At 46.3% G+C, this 22,859-nt stretch overlaps 1 protein-coding gene across 25 annotated transcripts in view; it reads left to right on the top strand.

Moving 5' to 3' along the window:
- Kalrn (kalirin RhoGEF kinase) overlaps positions 1 to 22,859 on the top strand; it is a 603,829-nt gene that overhangs the window by 481,026 nt on the left and 99,944 nt on the right. For 4 of the 25 annotated variants that reach the window (XM_021185407.2, XM_021185406.3, XM_021185405.2 and 1 more), the window contains exon 1: positions 3,555 to 3,788. The exons of 18 other annotated variants lie outside the window; for them this stretch is intronic. In XM_021185407.2, coding sequence (XP_021041066.1) covers positions 3,704 to 3,788 — 85 coding nt within the window. In that variant the 5' untranslated portion in view covers positions 3,555 to 3,703. Of the gene's footprint in view, positions 1 to 3,552; positions 3,789 to 22,859 lie in introns of those variants that run through there. 3 more of the 25 variants (XM_021185402.3, XM_021185401.3, XM_021185408.3) reach the window with 2 other exon arrangements.

The following is a 22,859-nucleotide window of genomic DNA, read 5'->3' as shown; positions in this document are numbered from 1 at the left end:
GTCAGTGAGTCTAGACAGGAGAGACCTGGCCATTAATGAATGGTTCTCAGTCTCTCCAATCCTTGTAACCTCCTGGGACACCTGAAAAAGTACCTACGGTCTGTAAAGCTCTCTGGTGATTCCTATTGACAGCTGTGCTAAAAGCCACTGCCTGTCTGTCATCATCCCTTCTAAGTTATCTTGAAAATGTAACACCTCTAGATGCAGGCTAGATAATCTTGTTGCAGGTCACCAGGGTCTAGGGCAGATGTTTCCAGACTCTCAGCCTCCTACTCAAGGCATTGATAAAGGCTTGTACAGATTTACAAAGTAACAAGGAAAGTGTACAAAGGCAAAGTAATAGTACAGACCAGAGAGCTCTGTACTGCCAAGAGTAATGGCAGGCTACACGGGCTAGGGTAGAGGGGCTCTTCTGATTGAGACTTAAGGAAGGGACATATTTGTGTTGTTCTCTATTTTGACCAGCAGACATGAATTATATTACCTCTTTTCTATTGACATGTCCCTTCCCACAATGCATTAGATTTAATCATGTGTATGTCAATGGTGCCTAGGCATGAGATAGTAAATAAAGGGGTCTCCTTAAAAGTTTACTGAGGGGCCACCCAAAACCACTCTGGGTTGGATCAGGGCTCTGCCCTTGTATTGGGCATAACCCAACTAGAGTAAGATTAAGTGGGGTTTGTCTAAATTCCATAATTGTTAAGGGAAGGAGGAACTTATTACATTGTTTGGAGTAGACTATGCATTTAGCTCAGTAAAGGTGGGAGTCCCAAGGTGCTAAGTGCATTGTTTGAAAGGGGTGTGTGTGTGTGTGTGTGTGTGTGTGTGTGCATAGTGCATGCAGAGAAGGGTCCTGAGTTGCCCCGTGCATTAGTAGAAGTTGTATACATAGTTCAAACCAAGTGAAGTTTGCTGAACAGTTCCTTATGCTGGCTCCCTCAAGATGGGCCACTATTTTCTTAAATCCCTGAAATAGGTTAGGTGTCTAAGTGAGCTGTGTTCTTGGTGAGGCTATCCTGGTGTTGCTCTTTTCTAAAGTCATAAATTGGTTCTGTTCACTCAGGCAGACCCAGTGGCTGGGAAAGAGCCTGGAACACAATGAGCACTCAATAAAGAGTTGCTGACTTAATGAAAAAGCCAACCTGAGTGCCCTGTTGGTGCCCAGTACATCCCTGTCGGGGTATAGACACTGGCTAGTCTCGTTCTGGGAAGCCACTGAGGACGGTAGTGAGACTCTTGGGTTATCGATGTTGAATTGTCAGCAGGAGGTTTTTGGGTTGTTTTGTTTGTTTAGTTAGTTTGTTTGCTTGTTTGTTTTTCTGAAGCAAGGTTTCTCAGTTTAGTCCTGGCTGTCCTGGAACTCTGTCTGTAGACCAGGCCTCTAACTCCTAGAGGTCTCCTCTGCCTCCCAAGTGTTAGGGTTAAAAGTGTGCGCCACCACCACCCAGCTTCATACTGAGGGTAGAAGTGGGCTCCCAGGTTAGGAGTGCCAGTGGGCATATGTGTCATAGGCCTATTTTGCATGTACAAGACTTCTGGAGGGCCTACTAACACTCGAATGGCTGAAGTGAGAGTTGATTTTCTCTTTCTAAGACAAGACAGTTTCTATAAAATGATGTCATCAGCCTTTGACAAAATAGCACAACAGAAAATGATCCAATATCACCTAACAGAAAGACTCACAGGAACACTTAAAGAACCTGGTACTCACTGATTTATTATTATTATTATTATTATTATTATTATTATTATTTATTGTTAAAGTTGTGATGGTGATAAAGCCAAAGGCTCCACACATGCAACACAAGTATGATCACTGAGTGTATGTCTAGCCCCTCACCAAATCCTTCAAAGCATCTTTCATTCCTATCAAGATGCTGCATATCAGAATATCACAGGGTACCCACAGATAGATAGATGTAATTCAAATGTCAGTTTAAAGAGTAGATTCAAAAGAAAAAGATTGACCCAGGATATCAAAACAAGTGGATTGGGTATTTAGACAAAATATTGATCTTAGCATCCGAGTTAGGTCTGAGTGTAGTTCACACTGGAAGCCCTACACCCTGGTAACTCCTAAGAGCCAGTCCCTCACCTGTCTTCCTTTTCGGGAAAAATTGTTTCCCTGGATGCTCAAACGTCTAGATTTTATTCTTCTCATCGACGTTCCCCCAGCTGCCACCTTTTCTTTGTTTCTCTTCTTTCTTCCCTTTTCCCAGGGTTAACTTTTGTGTTTGGCTTTGGTTTGTTTTTTGGGTTTTTTTTTTGTTGTTGTTGTTTTTGTTTTTTTGTTTTTCCAGACAGGGTCTCTCTATGTAGCTCTGGTTGTCCTTATTATGTCCTTATTACCTTATTATGTAGATCAGGCTGGCCTTGAACACACAGAGATCCACTTGCCTCTTCCTTCCTAGTGCAGGTATTAAAGATGTGAGCCACCATGCCCAGCTGCAGTGCTAACTCCTAAACCCAGGCCTTTATACATGCTAGACCAACCCTTGACTCCTGAGCCATATCTCTAATCCACAGCTCCTTTTCCCCTGAGGAATGGACCTGCTTTATGAATGTTTCATCCTTCCTACAAGCCCTTTCCCCTAAAGCTGGGCAAGAACTAGTGGGAGCAATAGGCTATGAGGGATGTGATCAGTGACTCATGGTCCTGTTGATGCTGTTGAACTTCAAGGATGCTGGTAAACACTAAGCTTGGCCTTTAACCATGAGAAAGACATAAGAAGAAAAGTACAGGGATGAAGAAAAAAAGAGTGATTAATTCATGGATTATAGTAGGGAGGAGATAGTGGGAGCCCTCCTCAGTAGGTAGGTGGTACTTGAATTTTGTCTGCAGGCATTCACTCACCAGGACCATTAAACATCACCTCTGTGAGTGTCTTTTATAAATTCTAGGCAGGGTCTTGCTATACCGCCGTGGCACATCTTTAACTCCTGAACCTCCAGCCTCAGCCTCCCTGGTCACATACCACCACACCCGTCTGCTTTCGTTTTATTTTAAAGAGAAAACTGAAGCTGGCAAAACGCAAATTGTCTAGCCTAAGGTCAGACAGTTAGCCAGTGGCAAAAGTGAGCTTTGAACTGTAGTTCTTATTATGCCAAACCCAGAAAGTTTTTGCACATCATTTTAATAGGGGAGCCGATAAGGAAGTGAGCGATCTCTGTCGTTATGAGTTGCAAGCATTAAAAGAAAGGAAAGAGATAAGGGATTTTTTAATGAGAGGAGATGAGGGGAATCTGATAGGGACTAAGTATTGTTTTTGAGACTTCTACCCCTCTTTGGCCTCATCTAGCTCTGTATTAGAAGCTAAAGCTGATTAGGGTGGTCTTTAGAAGGCTCACCTAAGTATCTGTTTTGCGGTGGGGGACTGAGCTCTCAGTACCTCCTGGATATCCACAACCACACAGGCGTGTTTGCCTGTTTCATAAGGCTCAGGGACGCTGCCGACCGTGTCCCCAACCAACAGCTGGACCTTGGAACTCCGCCCCCTCAGTCCCTCCCTTGCCGCCTGGCTCCTCCCTCCTGCCTAAGGTGGCCCAACTCCCTGTAAGTCCCAGCACCGCCGGGGTGCGGGAGGAGGACGGCGGGCGGGAACAGGACCTGGCTGGCGGGTGGCACCGAAGTTTCCTACCGCCGCACTCTCACCCCGGCCGGCGTCCGTGCCATGCCGGAGCACTGGGGGCGCGCTGCAGCATGAAGGGTGGCGATCAGGCTTACACCCGAGGTCCCTCACTGGGCTGGCTCTTTGCTAAGTGCTGCTGTTGCTTCCCTTGTAGAGGTGAGTGGCATTTTAACCAGGCTGGCGGGACTGAGAAGGGAACGGGGTGAGGGCTCTGGAGAGAGGGTGTGCTGTGAACCGCCTTGGGCTCAGTTTCCCAGGCAGGAGATTGCTCTCGCGCCAGGGGATGCGGAGTTGTAGTTTGGGTACACGGTTACTTCCCAGTGAGTTTGGACTCCGGGGATGCGGATGTAGAGTAAGAAGAGGGACTCGGTGAAAGAAGCACAATTCATTACTCATTTACATATGGATCTCGCTTTGAGATTAACTGGCTCCTGGCTGCAGGAATGTCTTTGACACTGTTTTTCCTAAGTAACAATTTTCTTCTGGGGCTGGAGATGACTTTTCTCTGCCTGGGCATTCACAGACCAACGTGGATTTACAGCTTTGGGCCAGACGTTGGCTCATTAATTAACCAAGAACTCTTTTGTGGACCTAATTAGGACTGTATTTAATTATTCTGCTAATTTTAATGTCATTGAAGAGACTGGCAGGAAGCAACCAGTTTCCCCAAAGCAGTTTGCAAAACAGGGTGAGAAGGATCTTAGAGGGAGGGTTATGGGTTGTGAAGCATCAAGAGGGAGGGAGGGAGGGAGGGAGGGAGGGAGAGAGAGAGAGAGAGAGAGAGAGAGAGAGAGAGAGAGAGAGAGAGAGAGAGAGAGAGAGAGAGAGAGAGAGAGAGAGAGAAGGAAAAAAGAAAAAGTGAGACCCCAAGCTGTTCATGTCACTTTACCATTTCAGCTGGGAAGGCGGTGGGGGGGGGATATTTATATGGTTACAGACAAAGACCATCCCCCCCCCCAGTTATTTTCTTCACTTATTAGCCTCCCGCCCTATTTACAGAGCCTCAGTCTAAGTCTCGTGATCTCAGCAGCACCCATACCACCTTTACATGAAGGTACCCAGTGATCCATCCTTCCAAGCTTGACAAATTCCCAGCCCCAAACAGATGTGTGGCTACAGAGACTAATGAAATCCCAAGGACCTTCTTCCATGTCATTAAGGCTCATAATCCCAGCAACAGATTCTCTCCGTGTCTTCATTAATTCGAGCCTGAAAGGGAGCTGTATCCTGCTCCAATCGCTGCTTTCGGGAGGGGGGTGGGGGGTCGGAGTGGGCAGGGACCGTTCAGAAACTAGAAACAAAACTGCGGCTGGGAACTGAAGGGAGGGAGTGTTGGGGGGGGGGGGGGGAGGAAGCCGGAAGCAGCCAGCCGGGTCTGAGTGGATAGGTTTGCTCTCAAGTCTCTGCAGCCTGCATCAGGGTGAAGGGTTTCCAGGCAAGATTTCTTGGGAGTCCGTTTCCTGTCAAAGAGGAGTGTGGTGGTGGGGTTTGGGCGGTGGTTATGTCATTTGCAGCTTGCCGCCTTGGATCCGCATGGGGCAGTACTGTTTTGTGAATCGCCCTGGCTCTCCATCGCTGAGTAGTGGAATGCTGGGACCTGCCGCTTTTGTGGCTAGGAGTGGGGCGTGGGAAAGGGGATGTTGCTGGAGTTAGCTGGCGCTGCGGCTGCCATAGACCGCGGATCGGAGTTGTGAGAGGCAATGAAAGCAGAGAACAAAGCTTCCTTCCTGCTCCTTCAGGCTTTCACTCCTTACTCTTAACTAGATTTCAAAGGTGTGAGGATGGAAACTGAGCTCTGACCTCAGTTGTAGGGGCTAGGCAGAGTGAGATAGCATCTGAGGAGCATTACAAATCTCTGGACTCCCTCTGAAAAGAGAGATGGGAGTCTCCACTCAGCCTCAGGGCATCAATTCAGCAGCGCACGGAGAAGATAAGGTCCTCATTGAAGCTGTCTGCATCGCATTGCCTGGAGCCCAGAACTTTGTGGGAAGATGCTGACTGCAGATGGAAAGGACTCAGGGAGAGGTTCCAGTGGAGGGTGTTCACCAGCAGGAATTATCAGCCTGCCTACTCACTGGAACCAGTTTCACAGGTCTTACAGACCTACCATTGAAAGGCAGTCTCCCTACTTCCCTTTTTAAATAAGACAACTCATCAATTTTGTCTCTTTCCTGGCTGCTGAGAGAATTTGCTCTCTTGCTGCCTCTGAACCTCATGGGTCAGAGCCTATAGCTGGGGTTTCCTAGGTCAATGGGCTTTGGCAACCTGGTTACCAGTCATTCAGAATATGTGGGGCTCAAAACCAGAAGGAGCACAAGGTAAAAGAGATGGTGAAGTGGAAGGTGTTAGGGTTTTGCTTGAAGCTTAGGGGACCTTACTGAATTTCTCTGGGCAAATCTTTGTGATCATAGTTGGTGACACTAGGGAAAAAGCTGGTGTTGAGTAAATACCCATCTGGGGGGCCTGTAGATTTCACGTTTGAGGGAAGCATGCCCTCACTTAGTTGGGCTTTGTCTTTTGATGTGGAAAAGTAGGGTTTCCCCTTCTTCACTCGCTCGTTTGTATTTTGGTTCTGTTGAGTACAGGAATATTACAAAGATTTGATGAGAGATGAGCCCTCCTTCCTAGCTAGACATCCAGTGTTAAAGGAAAATAATCAGAGGTCTACCCCTTTCCTAACAAGGGGAAATAGAGATAAGGTGAGGAGGGGAAATGAGACATTTGCAGCTGCCCTTTTGAAAGTGAAAACAAACAAAAGTGAAATAATGCCATAAACAGAAAGAAAAGAAAGAAATACCAGCCTGTGTGTGTGTGTGTCTGAAGGGGCATAAATCATCAGTGGGTCACACGCTGTGAGGGTACTCAGCACTGCTGTGGCTAGCCAAACTCTCCTTAAAGCCTCAAGAAGTGGGTCAGTTTAAAAGAATTCTTCAGTTAGCTTAAAGTTAAAAAAAAAAAAAAAAAAAAAAAGACAAAAGACATCTGGGCTGGCAAGATGGCTCAGTGGGTAAAGGTGCTTGCTGCCAAGCCTGGCAGCCTGAGTTTGATCATTGGATCCTACATAGTGGAAGGAGAAGACCAATTCTTTCCAAGTTGTCCTCTGACCTTCACATGCAAGCTGTGTTATGTACCCACTCACCACTACGATAAATAAATATTAAACCTGGGCGGTAGTGGTGCATGGCTTTAATCCCAGCATTTGGGAGGCAGAGGCAGGCAGACCTCTGAGCTCAAGACCAGCCTGGTCTACAGAGTGAGTTCCAGGACAGCCAGGGCTATTTCACAGAGATTCTTCTAGAAGGAAGCCATTTTAGGACGATCCATTTTCCAGTCAGCTTGTGGCTTTGGCTCTGTGGGCAAGTATCCCTTTTGGCAAGCCTTATCTCACCACCATCCATCCTTCTTGTCATGTGCAGGGCCTTGTTTGCATGTGTATATTATGGTATCCACGTCCTTGTATTTGAAACCCAATGCTGTCATCTCTTTCCACTCACACTGAGACACGTCAGCAGGCTGAGCATCAAAGAGGGGAGAGTAGTGGTGACATAGCCTGGATGAATGTATTCATGAGGTGCTGGGTGACCCTTCCATGGTCCTTTCAGCACAGGGCACATAGTTTTTGCTGGGCTCTGACATCCGAGGGTGTAGTTCAGTTTCTGGGGAGTCACAGGGTATCCAAAGGCATTCTCGTCTATATTTATCTTACCCTTTTCTATCTTTTCCCAGACTTCTAACCAGGAGCCTTATGACTTGATGCGATGCAGCTCATTTTATAAACTGTGTTTTATGTGTGAAACCATGACACCTAGTTCCTTCAGAAAAGTGTTGATGTCCTGGAAGAGGTATCTTATCACACTTTAACTCACTACACAGGGGACACAATCTTTGTGACACCATTCATTGTTCCCTCATCTAAGTTACCTAACCACCGGGCGTGGTGGCGCACGCCTTTAATCCCAGCAGTCGGGAGGCAGAGGCAGGCGGATTTCTGAGTTCGAGGCCAGCTTGGTCTACAAAGTGAGTTCCAGGACAGCCAGAGCTACACAGAGAAACCCTGTCTCGAAAAACCACCAAAAAAAAAAAAAAAAAAAAAAAGTTACCTAACCATCGTCTTAGTTAGGGTTCTCATCGCTATGAACAGACACCATGACCAAGGAAACTCTTATAAGGACAACATTTAATTGGGGCTGGCTTACAGGTTCAGAGGTTCAGTCCATTATCATCAAGGTGGAAACATGGCGGCATCTAGGCAGGCATGGTGATGGAGGAGCTAAGAGTTCTACATCTTGTTCCAAAGGCAAACAGGAGAAGACTATCTCCCACATGGCTAGGGCTAGGAGGAGGAGGGTCTCAAAGCCCAACCCCACAGTGACATGCTTCCTCCAACAAGGCCACACCTGCTCATAGTACCTCTCCCTGGGCTAAGCATAGTCAAGCCACCACAAGCATGAAAACTAAATTCACCACTTGGCATTCATTTCTTCCCCAATCTACTTCTTGAGGCCCCTCATCCCTGTGGGTATACCCCAATGTGGGAAGAGATACCACATACACACACTGTTCCCAACTCAAATCCTATGGTGTTCTTTCTATATCTGACTTCCATATCTCTCTTAACTATTGAGAGGTAATGGAATATCAACTATTCCCTGGGTAACAGTAATGGATGCCAGGCCGTAAATCCTTCTTTGGGATAGAAAGCTTAAAATGCAGTCCTTGTGACTGTTGTTTACTGAGTTATTTAGTTAGTTAGTTAGCTAGCTAGTTAGTCTCCAGGTAATTTAAAAGTCAGCAAGCAGATGACCATTGGAGGAGATTCTAAGCCCAGACAGTTACGCTGTGTGCACACCTGACTCCAGGTCTTGATGTTCTACTTCATGTTGTTCATTTTGGGAACCTTAGCATAAATTTCTCTGCCGGGAAGCTTTGCCCTGTCTCTTTTTTTTAAATGATGATTTTTATCATCACAACTGTATGGAGATATACACTATGTCACAGGGTCATTGAGAGCATACAGGGAGTAGACAGTAGGTCCAGAACCCATCCCAACAACCTGCCTTGCACATCTGAACTTTTCATCAGTTTGTGAAAAAATTTAATAGCCCATTAACACCAGTGTGTGATGCTCACATCGTTCTGGGTATGGGATCATCAACTGGAACATGGTGGACTTACTGAGAGCCATACTCTTAAAAAAAAACCGACTCTCCCTCCTACCTGTTGGTAGTTCCGTAGTTAGGGGCGGGGCCTCCTGAGCCCCTTCCTGCTCAGAATGTTGGCTGGTTTGACAGTGCGCAGGCAACCACAGCTGCATGAATTCATGGGTGTGATGGTTCAGTCACGGTCAGTCTGCACCTGTCCTTCCCAGCCTCTGGCTCTTAGAATCTTTATGACCCTTCTCCTGTAATGGTCTCTGAGCCTTGGGGAGGGGGTGTGATATAGCTATCCTAATTGTGGCTGAGCACCCATAATCACTCTCTGCACCTTGCCCTGTTTGAGTTCTTGCATTAAGCACCTTTCTGATGTGAGAGACTGCAGTCATCTCTGGGTAGAGAGATTCAGAGGGCTGTTTGATACACTGTGTCCACTTGACAAAAATAATAGTAGTAGCTTCACCCCTCGGGCCTGTCAGATTCACAAACATTGGTCCTTAGCCAGATGTGCAGTATCGGACATGCGTGGAACAAACCTGAAATTCAAGCAGTTGGTTATCCTCATAACATCAGGGCCACTACTACACCCAGGCATATCTCAAACCAGCGGTCATTGTTGTAATTCACAGGGTTCACAGCTGGGTAAGAGTGTTAGTGATTTTTTTTTTACCTTTCAGCAGCATACATAGTACATTTCAGTACTTTGAAATCTAGGCAGCAGGGAAAAAGCTTCCTGGCCAGTACCATCTTGATTTCTCCTCATCCTATGTCCAACCTGTCTTCATTAACCAGGCCATTCTGGTTTGCCCTATCTCTTAAAAACATTATTCCTCTCCAGTGGCTGCTGCCCTTATGTTCTTCAGATAAAACCCCAGCCCCACTCCAGCCATTCCCAAGGAGTCCTGGAAAGGCAGGGGGCTTTAACCTGGCAGGAGGGAGGGAGTGGGAGTTGTGGGGGAGGGGGCTTCTCAAACTGAAGCACCAAAGTGGAAGTTAGAACAAGAAGGAAACCCGATTTGTCACACTCTTCTAAGGAAGAAAAGGACCAGCCCAGCCATTCTTAGCAGAACTAGAATGCCTTCCCAGGAATCCTTCCTCTACTCCGTCTCCTGGGACTGTAGCATCTCTTCACTGGGATGCCACTGAGACGAACACAGATCACTCCCCAGGGGAAGCTCGGATGCTAACTGTGGAATGATGTGCTGTTCCTGCGGGTAATGGTACCATCTGCCTGCCTGCCGTTCAAATTAGATCTGCCTGGTTTGCTTTAAAGACTCTTCTATCCAAAGATGACAGTGTATGCCAGCGTGGCTCTCTATCATTCCCAGGAAGCAATCATGTGATTTTGCTGTTGTTTGTTTTGAGCCCTGGTTTAGTTTCATTGAAAGAAAACCCTCTTCTTTTTTTGCCTATTTATTTATTTATAAGAGACTTACTATGTGGCCCAGGTTGGCCTCAAATTCCTGGCCTCAAATTCCTGGCCTCAAACCATCCTCCTGCCTCGTCCTCCTACCTTAGCCTTCCAAGTAGCCAAAACCACAGGCATGTGTCCTCAATGCATGGTGGAAATGAACCCACGAAATGCATTGCTCTCATTCCAGCTTTGACTGCATCTAGTTTTATGTAATAATGTTTTAATTCACTTGACAAATGTTTAAGATCTGACTGCATGTTAGCCCTGTATCTAGAGCAGGGACACCTGGAAGAGGCTGGGACCCATGGTGGTGTTTACTGCAGTAGGCTGCTGTGAGGATCAGTTAAGGTAATGTCTGTAAAGGACTCAGATAGCACCAGGCACAGGACTCACTTGTTAATGACAGCAGTGTGCTAGACGTAGACTCTGGCCTCTGGGTCATAATGATAAAATCCACATTCCTAAACGATTTAATGGTCCTGGCTGAAACCATCACCACTGTGGTCGGTGTTGTGCAGTTGTCAAAGAAGTTGTCAAATGTATCATCTTCTTTTTAAAAAAATTTAAATCAATTTTGAAACCTATGAATACTGCTAGCGTCATAATCATCTTATTTCATAAAGGACTCAACCAAGGACTGAGAAACCTAAGTGGCCCCAGGTTGTCCTTCTTCTGGGTGGGAACACGGGTGTTGTTTTGTCTTTGCTGGGGATGGAAGCCAGGATCTCACATGTGCTAGGCAAGCACTCTACCCAGCACTGGCTCATTTATGATGGTAGGATCCCGAGAAGCCACATTCTCTAAAAAGAAAAGGCCATTTTTTTTCTCCTGTTTCTTGACCTCAGCTAGCAATCTAATAGAAATCTTTGTCCCCCTATGATACAGCCACTGTGTAGATAGATCCTTTGATGCTTCTCCAGACGGTTTCTGCCTAGACTGGAGGGAAGGGGGGAAAAAAAAACTACACCTCTTGCCCCAAAGTTCTTGGTGCTCAGCTGAAGTTTAGACAAGGTTGCCTATATCCTTCATAGGTAAGGGACAAAGTGCCTTGGCTCCCTGCCTGGTCCTTTTCGGTGACTAATGGGACTCATCTTTCAACTTCTGGGGGCAGTACCACTTTCTGGGTGGTACTTCCTGGAAGGAGGGGAGTCTTGGTTACACCCTGAAGTGGCCGAGAGGCTGCCAGTGGCCTTGCCTGTAAGTGAGCAGAGCTTAAGAGTTTGGGAGCTCGTTCTTCCACATTCTTCCTGCCCCTCTGGTGACCATGGTGAGGAACCCAGGTTGGAGGGAAGAGCTCCTTCTGCTGCTGCTCTAAGGCAGCAGCTACTTTGTATCCGTGGCTCTATGGCTGTTAGCAGGAGTGTAGCACGTGTGAGTTTCCTCTCTCAGAGCAGCCCGTGTATCACCAGAAAACAGGACACCCCTAGCTTCTCCACTTCCAGCACTAGACTGCACATTTTTAGGGATAGGGGTGTTATCTTTCTCCATCCACATGGGAGCCAAGCTTCACTGTTAAAAATGATGCTAAACAGTCCGCACTGGCCAGTTTGCACAGCCCCGTCTCACACCAGTGCTGTGAATCCTCTCTCTCTTGCTGGCAGAAGCCTGGAAGCCGAAGTGACCTAGTGTGGTCAGTCAGGACAATGGCAAGGACAATGGTAGACAAGCTAGTCTCAGCCCCCAGACCCTTAACAGCTTGTGATTTAACAAGCTACCTGGGGCGAGACACAAAGGCTTAGTACCTCTCTGATGGTTCCTCTGGTTTCCTTTCTCTTTCTGGTTTGTCCCCTTTCCCCCTTCCCCCCCTCCCTGTCCTTCTCCTCCCCCCCTTCTCTTCCCCCCCCCGCCCCCCCCCCCCCGACTTTTCATCCTCTATCGCCTCCCTCTCCCTTCCCCCAGCTCCTGAAAGAAAAAGCATTCTGTCTGAGAAGGGCCACCTCTCCCAGGGGAATTCTTGTTTTGGGAAGTCCAAGAGGCCTCCTTGGCAATCACTCTGACTGGGCTGGGGGCTGGGAGAGAGAGGGAAATGAGGAACCTGGAGAGCTCTGTGCTCTGGGAGCTTCCTGAGGTCTCTTCTTACTCAGGAAGAACCACGTGGTCGCCTCTGTCTCTCTCCTTTCTGTGGTCACCACAAAACCAAATGTTAGACAAAGAAGGACTTGGCTGGAACTCAGTTCACCTCTTTCTATGCAAATTGGATCGTAATTTACATAATGTCTCAGAACTTGCTTTTATTTCACCTTGTGAACCTCTTCCAAGTAGACATTTGGAATTTGTGTTGTTGTTGTTCTGGAACTCACCAGGCTTGGAACACAAGAGATCTGCCTGCTTCTGCCTCCTGAGTCGTGCTGCCCACCACACCTGGCAGAATTTTGGTTTTTTCCAGTGAGGGTGCTGGCGCCCAGAAACTTTTGCATGCTGGGCAAAGGTACTATCAGTAAACTCTGTCCTCAGCCCTCCAGGATATTTGGGCGGCTAAATATGTAAACAGACTTGAGCTCGAAAAAGGTAAAGCTTGTGGGAAGCTCCGAGGGAGGGCTGAGGGTAAGGACGCAGATGTTTCTGAGATCCCATGTGGACGGACACACTAATGCTTGAATGCTTGGCCTGGAGTTTGTCTCCTTCCATACCTTCCGTTCTGCAGAGGTAGATTCTTTTCCCCACGTAGACCTGTTCCCTCACCTGTCCCCTCGGGACATCTGTGAACTCCGGAGCCTGGAGCTGCAGAGCCTACCCTCCCTCCTCTCCTTGCTCATGTGACTCATCTCAAAAAGCAGGCCCAAGAGTTTTTTGTTTCTGTTCTTCGAGACATTCCATAAAATATAGGTCATTAAATCCATGTAAATGAGAAGGGAGGATCTATTTCTTTTTCTGACTAGGAAAAAAATAGGTAAATGTGAAAAAATTAAATATAGGCAGATGAGCCGGGCGTGGTGGCGCATGCCTTTAATCCCAGCACTCGGGAGGCAGAGGTAGGCGGATTTCTGAGTTCGAGGCCAGCCTGGTCTACAGTGTGAGTTCCAGGACAGCCAAGGCTACACAGAGAAACCCTGCCTCGAAAAACAAAAACAAAAAAAAAAAAAAAAAAATATATATATATATATATATAGGCAGATGAAGATAAAATTCCATGCCTTAAACATAACTTCTAGAGCAGTGGTTCTCAACCTTCCTGATGCTTCGACCCTTTAATACAGTTTCTTATGTTGTGGTGACCCCTGACCATTGAACTATTTTCACAGCTACTTCGTAACTGTAATTTTGCTACTGAGCAGTGTCTCAGTTCCTAAGACCATTGGAGATAGATAGATGCTTTCCAATGGTCATAACCCACAGGTTGGAAACGTGTGTGTGTGTGTGTGTGTGTGTGTGTGTGTGTGTGTATACATTTACAGGGGTTACAAAATATTCTAGACTTTGAGAACAGATTACTAACCATAGGTAGCTTGAGATTGGAGCATTGTGGTTCCTCTCTAGAAAGAACCAGACACAACCCGTTGGGGCTTCCTATTTCATTTGAATACTGTTCAGTCTCAAACCTGGGACCTACAGCAAACTGAGGTGCCCATTTAACATATCCAGGAGTCCTGGCCACCAGACTCTCAAGGTATGGTTGGCATTTTCCCCACCCGCCTCCCTGAACTCTCTGGGCTCTCCCAGATGTTTCTGCCTCTGGCTATGCTCTCCCTCTTCTCTCCTCCACCACACCAAGGTCTTGTCCGCCTTTCTTTTCTCTTTTCCCTTCATCTGGTGCCAAACCCCAGGTCTGCTTTGCTATGTTAAATAGGCACCTCTGTTAGCCATTTGTCCTGGGTTTGAGACCTAACCATATCACTAGATGCATTTTAATCATGCATCAATGTGAATTGTTCATATTTAATCAACTTCCTTAATTGAAGTGATTTTTCATTTTTGCTCTAAGCAATATTATAAGGACCTGCCCATACCTGCACCCCAAGGGCAGATTCCTAGAGAGGAGGGGCTTCCCTGGAAGGATCTCTGAACTTGGAAGCTCATTTGCTACCAGTAGCTTCATCCCCTTTGAGAGGAGCAGGGTGCTGGATTTTGTTTAGGATTATGAAAAGCACCCTCTGGAACTTGGAATTTCACGACTCCAAACTGTTTACCTCTGTTTACATTTTCTGAATTAACTTAATTCTTTTATTTAAAAAGAAAAATAAAAAGCCCTGGCTCAGAGTATAACAAACTAATACCTTTGATTCTTGGGCTATGTACTAATATACAGAGTCTATAAATAGAACTGTATTTTGTGGTTCCGTATTGCAAGGTAATAGATTGCGGTAATGAGAGGCTGGGTCAAGAGCCACAGTGAATGTGAATGCCGGATAGACTACTTTTCTCTGCGACCTTGTACAACTTATATAAATAAATTCTTTTTCTTGTTTGTTTGAGGGTTTTATTTTCCTGGAAAATAGAAATGACCCTGGAATCTATTCATGGAGAATTTTGCAAAGCATAAATGAATTGACATATGTAAACCACTCAGGCTGGTTTGTTGTAAGTGCTAGGGAAGTGTTTGGTTGTTGTGGAACATCCAGAAGTCCCGAGTGTCATGTTGAAATGACTTCAGCAGTTCCTTAATCATGTGGGAAGTTAAGGCATACACTTTCCAAGTCACTGCAAAATTTTGGGACTACCAGAATTCACCAGGTGTCAAAGACACAGTATCAAAAAAAAGTTTTTAATTAAAACAAAAAGTGGAGTACTTCTGTTGTTTTAATTGGTTCCATGTTAGAGGGGAGATAATATTCTGCAAGTCCTTGTTGTGTTGAGTAAATGTGGGACTAGTGCTCATAGAAAATTCTAGATGACGCTAGGTAGATTCAGGTTTCCAGATATTTTACAGTCCAGCTTGGGAACTGATCCGTAAGTGTGAAACAGTTATAGCAAACAAACAAAAGGAAGAATTAGTCACCAGATCAAGAATGCTAGCATTCTGAGTTCCTATCTGATTGCTAATTAATGTAATTAAGCAGATGCTAGTGGGGTCATCTGGGAGGCTTCCCAAGGCACAGAACACAGGTTAGAGTTTTTAAAGGACTGCAATTCCAAGTGAATAAAGGAGCAGAAACATGCAGAGGACCACAAAGAAAGTAGGGCTGCCCAATCTATTTATTCCCTGGGGTTCAGTGGGCATGAAGTGAAGCTAGTTCAAACTGAGATGCCCCTCTGCTGCACATACCAGCTTAATTAAAAAAAAAAAAGTGGAGTGCCACAATTGTTTGAATTGTGTTCCATGTTAGAGTGGAGATGATATTCTGCAAGTCCTTGTTGTACTATACATTGTACTTTGGCCTCTTTTTATTTTTTTAGTGGAAATTAGGGAGATGACATCATACTATCTATAGTAGATGACTTGGCCTTTGAAAGGGGGAGGATAGTGAAAGCAGAATGCACCTGCCTCTTTGTTTGGAAAAGTTAGAGTGAGTTGGACTGGATCCAGCCAGCGGGGAGCACAGCTCTTTGGAAAAAAAATCTAGGACAACGGCAAACTGGAATTTCCTCCTAGATTCCTGAAACTATATTTTGACCAAAAATCCTTTCCCATGGTAGCCACTTACATCTGGTGCTCACAGATGTCTACTGGGATTCTGGGGACCCTCTACCACTCAGGGGACCCAAGTCCATCTCAAACCACAATCAACAACCAAGAGCCAAGAGCTAGGTCCAGCTGGTCTTATTCTATCAGAGTCTGTCTGAGTATCCAAGCAAATCTAGAAGACTTTGTAAGACGTCCAAGGGGTTTCCTATGACCCCTCCAGGCCAGATGGAAGTTCAGTTCAGTTCAAATCTGAAGCCAGGTGTAGACACCTGGTGTGGTCCAGTCAAACTGAGAACTATGAATTCCATATGGGCTTAGCAAGGCCTGGGCTCCCAGACTGTGACTGGCTCCTAGTCATGGGTAATTCCTCCAAAGACTCTTTCTCCGTTTACAATGTAGATGGAGCCATGGATCAGGTTCCTGTGTGTGTCTCTGTGTGTGTGTGTGTGTTGTCTTTTATACACATCTTCTGAAGTGCTCTTAAGTCAAAATAAAAATCAATGGGACACTGAGACTGTCCCTTGGCAGGGTGTGGAGATGGATTTTATTTGGGCAACTGGGGCCCTGTCTGAAAGAGTAACATAAATATCAAAAGTTTTGTTGCTCCCTTTCATTGGGCCCCTAACACACTGTGTGAACTCTGGGTCCTATTAAAGGAGTCTTTCCAAAAGGCCTTACTAAGTATTATGGGAAACCACAAAGAGAATACAGCCAAAGTGCACAGGGCCAGCTATGGCTGTGTGGAGTTCCAGTTTGGGTACCGTGCTTGAAGCTGCTTTATTTCAGTAGCTCGGATAGACTGGGCACAGTGTCACACCACAGTCCTAATGCTGGGACTGAAGCCAGGAGGTCAAGGCCAGCCTGAGCAGCGCAGGGAGAGAAGGGGACAAGGTACTCACACGGAAGCCTTTGCTCTGCAGACCCTGAGCATCTGTGCTCGCTGGCCCCAAAGGGCCATAGTGGCACCTTTACTTCCTACTTTATGACCTCTGCCCCTGTGGAACTGTCAACCTGTGACCTGAAACCTCCTCTTAGATAGCTTACCACTGGGATCTGATTAAAAACAGCAGACTCCCATCCCTGCCTCTTCCCTTGGCCCTTCCCATTCATCCTGAGCACCCACCCATCCCACTGACCCAAAGGCGGGGATCAGCTTCTGTCCTGAGGTCTCGCCATCCACAGCTCCTGCCTCTCCCAGGACCCACCACCTCCACAGTTATGGCCCACATCTCAGGTGTGTCTAGGGACCCCTCTTTGGATACATTGTAGATCTGACTGTGGGCCATTGTTCTAAGTCAGTTCAGAGATAGGCCTAGAGACGTGGCTGAGCAGTTAAGTCCAAGAAGTCTTGGGTTTGATGTGCAGCACCCACTTGGCAGCTTACAACTGTCTGGGAACTCCAGTTCTAGGGTATCTGATGCCCTCTTTTGGTCTCCATGGGAACTGGATGCATGCAGTACAAAGACATGCACACAAGTGAAACACCCATACACATAAATAGCAACAACAAAGGTTAAAAAAAAAAAAAAAGAGCCAGCCACAACCCTGCTTGTTCATTTGTGTTCTGTCAGGGACAGAAACCTCAGCAACCCTTGTAAGGTTTGTTTCAGCCTTTCTAATTTTTAATCTCCCAGTTCCTTGTGATTCGATTTAGAAATTCTGTCCCTTCAGCCTAACAAATAGTGCTACCATTTGAGAGTGTCAACAGCCAGCCATACTATACTGACTCCCTCTCTCCTCACACAGCTAGAGATCCGGCTCAGTCCCAGGGAGGTGGTCAGGTCTAAATTTAACTCTGACCCTTCTGCCAGCGAGGCAAGCCAGAGAGCAAAACCAGAGCTGGGCTGTTCCCAGGGAGTGTGTATGTGTGGGAGAGGGGAGGGGGAGGGGAGGGGGGATGGGCCTTTCCAAGAGCCTAAGCAGCCCTGGGAGAAGACAAGGAGGCGGTGGGGGGCGGGGCGGGACCACAGGTATCACTGTTGGCCTTTATCCTAGCGTGGCTGAGTCGCTCAGAGAAAGTCCCTCACACTCTCCCGCCCTCCCAGATTCCTCCCATTGTAAAATGTCCGTGACATAACTCAGTGGCTTGTAATTGCCATGGCTACTTGCCAAACATTATGCCACAATTATGTGTTCACCTTTGTCTCCTAATCCAAAGACAACCGGTCCCAGGTTAGAGAGATTCACAACCTGTGCATTGTGCTATGTGGATAGCTTGCCGCCGCGCCGCCGCCGGCTCCAGGCTTGAGTCGGTTGGCATCTTCTTCTGTATCCGTGGGTGCATATGGCAGAAACAGGGCAGGACCAGTGTCTGAAGTCCTGGTTGTAGTCAAGGCGGGCACCGAGAATGTGTAACTGCAGAGCGCTGAAGGCAGTTTAGTACCATGTGTAAGTATGGTCGGTCGCATTCAGCACTCTGTGCCTTAGAATGCGTCTGTGTGATGCTTCTGGCCTTGGGTCAGGGTATGATTCAATGGGATCATCTCTGTGTTTCTATCTGATCTCTGACAGATGCTTAGCAAGCAGTCCTAAGACAAGTTGAAGAAGCTGTGTTGAGTTCCTGTGTCTTTACAAAGTGCCTTCACTGGAAGTTAAGAGGCCAAAAAGAGCCCAAAGCTTTTGTGGGGAAATGCCTGGTTAGTATCACAAGTGGACTTGACTGGGAGGGAGTGTAGGCCAGCCAGCTATCTGGGGCTTAGCTGTCTCTTCTTTCTTTTCTTTCTTCCTTTCTTTCTTCTTTCTTTTCTTTCTTTCTTTCTTTCTTTCTTTCTTTCTTTCTTTCTTTCTTTCTTTCTTTCTTTCTTTCTTTCTCTCTCTCTCTCCCTCCCTCCCTCCCTCCCTCCCTCCCTCCCTCCCTCCCTCCCTCTCCTTCTCCCTCTCCTTCTGCCTCTCCCCCCCTCTTGCGCGCGCGCGCGCGCGCGCTCTCTCTCTCTCTCTCTCTCTCTCTCTCTCTCTCTCTCTCTCTCTCTCTCTCTCTCTCTCTCTCAGTAAAAGATCTAATCATGAGCAGTTCTTTTAGCTCAGGTCTCTAAGATCCAAGAGGATCAGGCTGAGTTTCATCGCTGGCATCAGTGCTCCCTAAGTGTGCCAGCTCTGTCTGGTAACCTGCCTACCACATGCCGGTTCCTTCCACAGTCTGCTTTAGAGAACATAGGTGGTTGTGAGGATTTAGGTGGAAACACAGAGTTCCTGGCTCCCAAGCTCAGAGGATGCAGGCAGACTCTAGCTCGAGGGCTGTAACATTCTCCCCAGCGCCAGGTGTTTTTTGTCCTTACAAGGCCTTCATTCCAAACGAGCTCCTAAGTGGGATGGGGTGGACAAGTGAGCACTGCTTTCAAGGAGACAGATGTGGGACATGGGCCTCCTGTCTGGGCCTTTTGCCTGATCTTTGGGCTGTAGGAGCCTCTCCACTATTGATCTGCAGATCTTGAGCTGGGTTTAGGTGCTGGTTCTCCTAAGACTGGTCTCCTCTCAAATCCTGGAGGCCAATGTGGTGGATTTTTTTTTTTTTAATTTTCCTTCTTTTTTCTTTTCATATGTTTATATGTGTTGTCTATGTGTGCGTGTGTTTGTATGTTCACTTGTGTGTGGATATATGTGTGTATGCATGTTCATATGGAAGTCTATTTGACATCAGGACTCTCTCTGCCTGGATGGCTCTCCACCATAATCTTTAAGGACAGGATCTCTCTTGTAACCCAGAGCTTGCTAATACTGTAGTCTCACTAGCTAGCTTGCTCTGAGGATCCCATGTGTGTCTTCTGGAGTTATAGGTGGGCTGCCATGACCATGTGGCTTTTGTGTGCATTCTGGAGATCCCAGCTTCAGTCTCTGTGCTTCCAAGGCAGATTGTTTGACTGCTGAGCCGTCTCCCAGCCCTGTGTTGGATTCTTTAAGCAGGTTTTATTTATTTATTTATTTATTTATTTATTTATTTATTTATTTATTTTTGACAAACCACTACTAAGGGGCTTCGTATCTGTTCATTGTGTGCCATTACTCCGCATTCATGCTCAAAGCAGATCCCCTTAGACATGTTCTTTTAATTACTATAGTTATCTGCTTGGCTCTGGTAAATGCCTGACCTGCCATCTACATCTGTTTAATTTCTGTTCTGTCATCAGAACTAGATGGGCCAACTAGAGCTTATTATATTTAATAACCACATTTCTCACTTTACACACACACAAAACAAAGAAACTTGATTCTTCGTGTGAATGTACTATTGGTTAAATTAGTCTTTTTTTTTTTTTTTTTTTTTTTTTTTGACAAGGTTTTATTATGTAGCACTAGCTGATCTGGAAGTCTTTTCTGTAGACCAAGCCAGTTTCGAACTCACAGAGATCCGCCTGTCTTTGCCTCCTGAGCGCTGAGATTAAGGGCCTGAGCCACCACACTTTCTGGAGTTCGCTTACAACTTCATGTTTAGTTAGGAGGAAGACGTTCTGAATTTCTGGGGGCCATCTAATTTGTATCCCATCGTCCTCCTTAAGTTAATCAGTGAGATGTCTGTGTTATTGCTGGACACACTGCTGGGGTAGAGACTGAGCAGGCAGGGTTTCACCTCTCAGAGCCAGGAAGTCTGGGGAGCGCTTATGAAGAGCAGGCATACTGGGGAGACAGCCAGCAGATGCCCTCCACAGTGAATCTCAGCCTGGGTCTGATGGGAAACAGGGGTAGTTTAGGAACCACTGAGACATGTCCATCTTTCCTGCATGGTGCTCAGAGGACAGAAGGACAGAGGTAGAGGGGGAGAACTCTGTTTACAGTGGTGTCATGACAAAAGGCCTGGGTCTTGGAGGATCAGGGCTGGTGCTCTTTACCTAAGAAACCAAGGACATAGCACAAAGGGCACGGAGGCCTGGGTAAGGAAGAAACTTCCCTAGCAAAGACAGACAGGCAGACAACAATGCATGGTGTGCACTGCAGTATCTGCTGCCCTTCGGCTCCGTGGTTCAGCCTACTCATTTCTCAGATGAGAACACTGAGGCTCGCAGACATGAAACCATTCTTCCCAGAGCAGGTGGCTAAATGAATTGAGTCCTGGCTTCTCTGAAGTCTCCTCTCTCTGGAATTACCCTGCTGCCCAGATGAACTCCACTTCTGGGTGATGTTCCTTCGGTTTTTATCACTACAGTAGAATCGTATTAATACAGCTCCCTGTTGTCTTCTTTTAGCCCTAGAATGGGGTAGCACTCCCAGAAGCAGCCTTTCTGTAGGGTGTTAGTTTTATTTGTATCTGTAAATGTGTTGCCACCAAAGCTCTAAACATAAGCATTGCCTGGTGCACACACACACACACACATTTTCATACCCTAAATAGCACAGGCCTAGAAATGTTTCTCTACTTTTGCCAACATCTGACTGTGATTATCTTTAACCACAGCCACACTTGTTTATCTCTTAAAATAGTATTGCGTCTCTTGAGGAGGCAGCTCCAAGCTGTGACAGCCTTTCCAGAACCCTGCCTGATCTACCTGTCTTCCCCTGCAGCACCACAGCCAGGGTCTGGTCTTACCTAGGAAAATGACCTGAAGGCCAGACCTAACCCATGTATGCAAGTGTGTGTGTGTGTGTTTACAGGTTGGCAAAAGTCTTTTTTTTTTGAAGCATGGGTTCTCTCTCTGACTCCTTCCCAGCATGGATATTAAAGCTATGTGTGGCTGAGGATGTAGCTCAGTGGTAAAACAGTGATATAGTGAATTTGTTTAGCATGCACCATGCCCTGAACTCAATCCCCAGTACTGCAAAACAAAACAGAACAAAACAGACAAAATTTGTGTTAGTCTGTTGGGTCCTTTACTTTAAATTAAAATTGTCACCTATCTTTTTATTTTTATGTATTTATGCACATGATGCATGTTCGTGTCTGTGTACGTATACACTTTTATATCTGTAAGGGCATATGTACCGTGGCACGCATTTCAAAGTCAGAAGGGAATCCTCAGGTATCTGTCCTCAGTCCCCACCTTGTTTAAGGCAGGGTCTTTGTGTCCTTTGCAGCTACACATTCAAGGCTATCTGTTCCTGAGCCTCGCCCTCGCTGCAGTTACAGATGTTTGTCATTGTGCTTAGCTTTATAAGGGTTGTTGGGATTTGAACTCGGGTCCTCATGCTTGTGCAGCCAGCACTTCCCCCACTGAGCCTTCTCTTCAGCTCAGTTCACTATATTTTAGCTTTGATCTTAATAAAGATAAAAGAAAGGAAAGAGGGCATATCTGCATCCCTGCCAAGCCTAACAGTACATTATCAAAGAGAACAATAGCACACTTGAGAGGGTCTTTGTCTAAGCCTTTATCAGGATAAATGGAATGGGTATATGTGGTTCTGTGCTCTGTGCCTTAGATTCAAATTCTATATTGAGATCCCTTTTTTGAAATTGGGGAGGCAGATTGAAAGCCCTAAATGAGTAGGAGCCTTTCGGTGTGTCAGGCTTCATTGTGGCTGGGGCGTGCTCGAGTGAACTGTGGAAGTCACTGACCTCTGAGCCCTGGAAAGAGCTTTTCCTGATGCCACTGTTGAACTATTTCTGTTCCCCAACCACAAAGGCTGTTTCTGCATAACCATGTGATAGAAGGTTCAAAGTTGAGGTGTCTAATGGTGGAAAATAGGTCTGAGAGATGAAAGTTTCATATGAGCTCATGAAAGCCTTATAAATATTGTTTTATGATTCTTAAAATGAATTATTCCATTAAATAAAGAGGGGAAAGTTCTATGTAATTTCCATTCTATCAGGCTTGAAAATCTTCAAACCTCTTCCTAATTCACAGTTCCATAGAGGTATTTCTAAATTCATCTTCTGTGCAGAGATAATAGGTGCATTAGGCTGCTTTCATTCCTCTCTGTTCCTTGATTTGAGTGGAACCCCAAACCACGGAAGGCATAGACTCTGAAGCCCTTCAGACAAGCCTTGAGTATTAGCCCTGACATTTGCTGACCCTGTGATCCACCATAAGGAACTTAACCCCTTCATATCAGTCTCAGTGCTAAAATAGGCAAACACTAGCACCTGTGTACACAGAGAATTGTTGGTGTGAAACAAATAGGGCCCTGAGGTGCTCAACACGTCTTTGTGTTGTATGTTCTCAGCACAGGGC

Source organism: Mus caroli, unplaced genomic scaffold (genome assembly GCF_978045245.1).
Source record: "Mus caroli unplaced genomic scaffold, Mus_caroli_1 scaffold_17, whole genome shotgun sequence".
In the NCBI taxonomy this organism is placed as follows: domain Eukaryota; kingdom Metazoa; phylum Chordata; class Mammalia; order Rodentia; family Muridae; genus Mus; species Mus caroli.
Note: the sequence above shows the minus strand (reverse complement) of the source record. Positions and strands in the feature narration are given on the sequence as shown.